This window comes from Arachis ipaensis, chromosome B03, assembly GCF_000816755.2.
Source record: "Arachis ipaensis cultivar K30076 chromosome B03, Araip1.1, whole genome shotgun sequence".
In the NCBI taxonomy this organism is placed as follows: Eukaryota; Viridiplantae; Streptophyta; class Magnoliopsida; order Fabales; family Fabaceae; genus Arachis; species Arachis ipaensis.
In genome coordinates this window covers 22,770,889-22,775,331 of record NC_029787.2, presented here as the reverse complement: position 1 = coordinate 22,775,331, position 4,443 = coordinate 22,770,889, and the positions used below count along the sequence as shown (strand labels likewise).

Genomic DNA, 4,443 nt, shown 5'->3' with positions numbered 1-4,443 from the left:
ATCATTATATATTTTAAATTAATATTATTATAAAAATACATTATTAATATTATCTTGATATTAAAAACAATTGATATTATGAATTTTCAATTTGTTTAGAATGAGACTGATAAAAAATTAAAATGGAGAGTATATATATAAGTTTTTCAATAAATATTGCAAAAATCTATATTTAAAATTCTTCGAATTTTTTAATTTATTCAACACACTAAAAATTTGATTCTAATGTCATATTTTTATCTTCAAAAATTTTATCTCCATATCACCCTAGGATTTGGAAGGACTATTTCCTTCAAATTGCTTCAGTATAAATTTAGTTAGAGTCGTAATGAACTTATGCTTAGATTTTATGGTTATAATTTTTTATTTAATTAAGTACAATTATAACTATTTTCAGTTAGAATTACAAACTTACAATGAATTTATTTATATATAATAAATTCTGGTGTAACTCAACTTGAGTTTAACCAATCTTTCATTAGAAACATCTTTATAGTATGAAAATTTTTCATGACTAATACCAAAATTTTACCATGCATATCTTTTTAGAAAACTCCACCGCCTCTTCCAATTATCCATCTTCAAGCCCGAAGATATACTTGGTAATAGTTTTGATCAAATTGTCGATGGCTCTATTGACTTTAATGGAAAAACTTAGGACCCTCTTCTATTCATCCTTTTGAGACACATGCATACAAGAATTTGATCATTTTCATTGTTCACATTAATGCAATTTATTTGGTAAATCAATAGTGTCAATCCTAGTGATCCTGCAATAATATGAGTCTCTAATGTAATTAAAGCAATAATAGATATATACAAGGAAAATTTTTCAGCTTCTCTCAATTACACTCAAGTTCATCAGCATTCATTGTTGACAACTTGACATTCTGTTATCGCTGTGCTTTAAGAACCATTATAGTCTTAGTGACGAGTTGAGTAAAAAGTTTGATTTAACATAATAACATGCTTTCTTCAATGAGTGAGTGGGATGGCAAGGTGTATTATTAAATAATGTACGTTATGGTTATGTAAGTAATTATAAATTACTATGTTCCTAGACTGGGATGGCAAGGTATAAAGAATAAAGATTGTGTTTAATAAATCTGAAACCGAGTAAAAGAAACAGCCTTTTATTTTGTCCTAACGTTGAGGAATAAAAATTATAAAAAATGATGGTCCAGGATGCTAGGCCTACCAGGTTATATCGGGCCAGAAGAACAGTGGCCTGTGATCCCTCCACTGTTGGGAGCAGGAAGTGGTCGCTGCTCTGTTAAGCCAGCCTCGCGCATTACCCTCCATTTTAGGGGCCGAGGGGCCTTGGGCCTTCGCCCAGACTACCGGGCCCAACTCTCAACTTGGAGTGGGCAGGCCGACAATTAGCCCTTGCAAGCCCAACCTAGCAGGCCAGAACACTTGTTCCATCACCTTAATTGCCCCCACTTGGGTCACAAGCTGGCGTTACACAACTCGGCGAACAAACATATGCGGTGAGAAGCTTATAAGGACTATGCTTTTCTTTTATCTGTCGATGTGAGACTACACTGAGTAGGGTTCATACTTCCAAGTTCCATCCAATGGAACTATGCTTCTTTCACGATAAGAAATCTCTATCAAAATAAGGGGAGTGTGTTACCTCCCTCATTCTTCGGGATCTGGGAACCGTTGCTGCTTCCCGAGGCATTTTCACCACCCACCACATTGCAGGGCAGTTTATAGGGAGAACGTTTGTGCAGAGAAACCTCACACTAAGTACCTTGCTGATTTCCTCCCTGTATGTTGAATCAAGGGCAGGATCAATCACATGATCCATTCCTTTCTGTTCCAACAAGGATGAGACCCATTTTACCATATCATTTTCCCCGTAATCTGCATGATTAGAAGGTCTTTCGGTTACTAACTCCAAAATGACAACACCAAAGCTGTAAATATCACTCTTTTTGTTCACCCGAAGAGTATATGCATATTCTGCACAGGACAAAACAAAAGTTGGAGACAAAAGTCAAATTTTTTTCTATGTAGCTCTGCTATCTGGTTAATGAGTAAGAACTCCACACATTTTGTTGATAAATGCTCATTAGCTATTTCTTTTCACAGCTTGCAAACAACAGAAATCATGATAAGGTAAATAAAACAATATACAGTGTCACCCATAATAATTCCACACGAGTTGCTTATGAAACACAGCAAATTTCTTTATAGTTCAGCGTTATGAAACATTGTCATATAGACAAAGATAAACAAAGCACAAATACAAATTTTGACAGGCTCATATATTTACTCTGATTTGATATTTTAGAATATAGCATACACAACAAAAAGAGGACTCCAAAATACTGACTAAGTAAATATATAATTAATCAATTGTCAACTGAAATTCACCAACCTGGTGCGATGTAACCATAAGAGCCTGCAATTACAGACATGGACACCGCCCCTTGGCTAGTTCCATTAACAATTTTGGCAACTCCAAAATCAGCCACTTTTGCTCCAAACTCACTGTCGAGCAATATGTTGTTCGATTTTACATCCCTATGATGCAAATAAGAAAGCCCCTCAGCAGCATCAATTGCAATCTTGTACCTTGTTGGCCAATCCAACAAGCTTTTCTTGTTACTCTTCAACATATCGGCCAAGTTCCCATTCGGTATATATTCATAAACCAGGAGCCTGCTGTCACCACTGTTGTAGCAACTCCACAACCTTACTATATTTTTGTGCCTTATTTTTCCTAGTGTTTCAACTTCAACATCAAATTCATCTTTTTCAGAACCAACAATCCCAATTCCATCCTTGGTTTCTCTCCATAATTTCTTGACGGCCACAACAGCACCACTGCTTAGAACAACCTTGTAAACCTTCCCAGATGATCTACTCCCTATCACATTGTCTTCACTCATCAATTTCACAATCTCAAACTCATCAAAGCCTAGCTTATGAAACGACCTCCATTTTGAAACATTTAAACTTCTCTTCTTCTTTCTTAAGTTCCTGTATCTCACATAAAACACAGCCACCCCAAGGATGAACAAGATTCTAGCAACTGCAAATATGGACCTGAAAATCCATGCATACCTCCGGTACTTTCTACCCCTTGAGCTATGACATTTCCCAAATCCTTTAACACAAAGCTCAGGGTTTCCTACAAAACATATTTCATAATTCTTAGTGGCATAATGAGGCAGAACATCCCAAGAAAGCCGATTGTATGACAAATTGAACTTATTGAGCTTCAGATTCTCCAGCTCTAGAGGAATCTCACCAGAAAATTGGTTACTAGAAAGATCAAGGACAGTGAGCTCAGACAACCTTCCTAATTCCTTTGGAATTGTGCTACTAAACCTATTATGTGCCAAATTAAGCTCATTGAGTCTATTCAAACCGCTAATCCAACCCAGAATTTCACCAGACATTTCATTATAGCTCAAATCAAGAGTACCCAACTGGATCAATTTAGCCATGCTATCAGGGATTCTACCAGAAAGCTTATTATTACCACCATGAAACTCCAAAAGGTTATTCAATGATCCAATTCGGCGCAAAGGAGTTGTATGCTAAATGAAGGACCTTGAGTGACGTCATGTTAGTTAACGAGTTCGGGAATGGTCCACTGAGGAAGTTGTTGACTAAGTCAAGTAACACGAGGCGGTGAAGAGTGTGGCTGAGTTGAGTGGGGATGTCGCCGGAGAGGTTGTTGAAGGAGAGGTCGAGGTGGCGGAGGGCGGTGAGGAGGGAGAGGGAGAAGGAAATGGTTCCAACGAGAGTGTTTTGGGAGAGGTCGAGGTGACGGAGACGGCGGCAAACGGAGAGGGATTGCAGGCGGCCGTTGAGAGTGGCAGAGGGGAGGTTGAGAGAGGTGACGGTGACAGTTACGGGAGTTGTGGTGGCGTTGCGGCACGTGACACCCCACCAATGGCACGGGGTTGTGTCTGAAGGGTTCCATGAAGAGAGTGAGTTGTCAAGGTCGGTTAGATGGTTCTTGAATTAGAGTAGGAGGCGGCCTTCATGGTTTAGTGAGAGAGTTGGTTATGAACAAAAGAATAAGAGGAGGAAGGTGGTCATGAAACTGAAAGGAATTATACTGTGAGTAACTATAAATGGTTAATTTGTTAGTGTGGTGGGGGGTTGGGGAGAACAAGAGTAGTGGTGTGTTGGTGAGAGTAATAAACTAATAATACTGTTTGGTTTGAGTGGAGTTTCCTTGATGGATGGTGTGACTGGGTGAATTATCAAGGAAATGAGAAGATGGGCGAAGTGCGTGTGGGGGGATTTGGTGTTATTTTGCATGGGGAAAGAAAGACTGGGAAAGGATCAAGAGATGGGTCCCATTGTGTTCCTATTTTTGTCTGTGAAATACTGAAATTATCTATATTATTTTTGTATGCTTTTTTATATTTTTATTTTGAATATTTAAAATGTGGATAAAAAATAAAAGAAAACAAC

At 38.0% G+C, this 4,443-nt stretch overlaps 1 protein-coding gene across 1 annotated transcript; it reads right to left on the bottom strand.

Moving 5' to 3' along the window:
* On the bottom strand, positions 1,167–4,302 carry LOC107632602 (receptor-like protein kinase HSL1). Its single transcript, XM_021118447.1, has 2 exons — positions 2,387–4,302; positions 1,167–1,968 (listed from the first exon to the last, which is right to left on the bottom strand). Exons 1-2 carry the CDS (start codon positions 3,459–3,461, stop codon positions 1,595–1,597), a joined length of 1,449 nt encoding a protein of 482 aa, XP_020974106.1. The 5' UTR covers positions 3,462–4,302; the 3' UTR covers positions 1,167–1,594.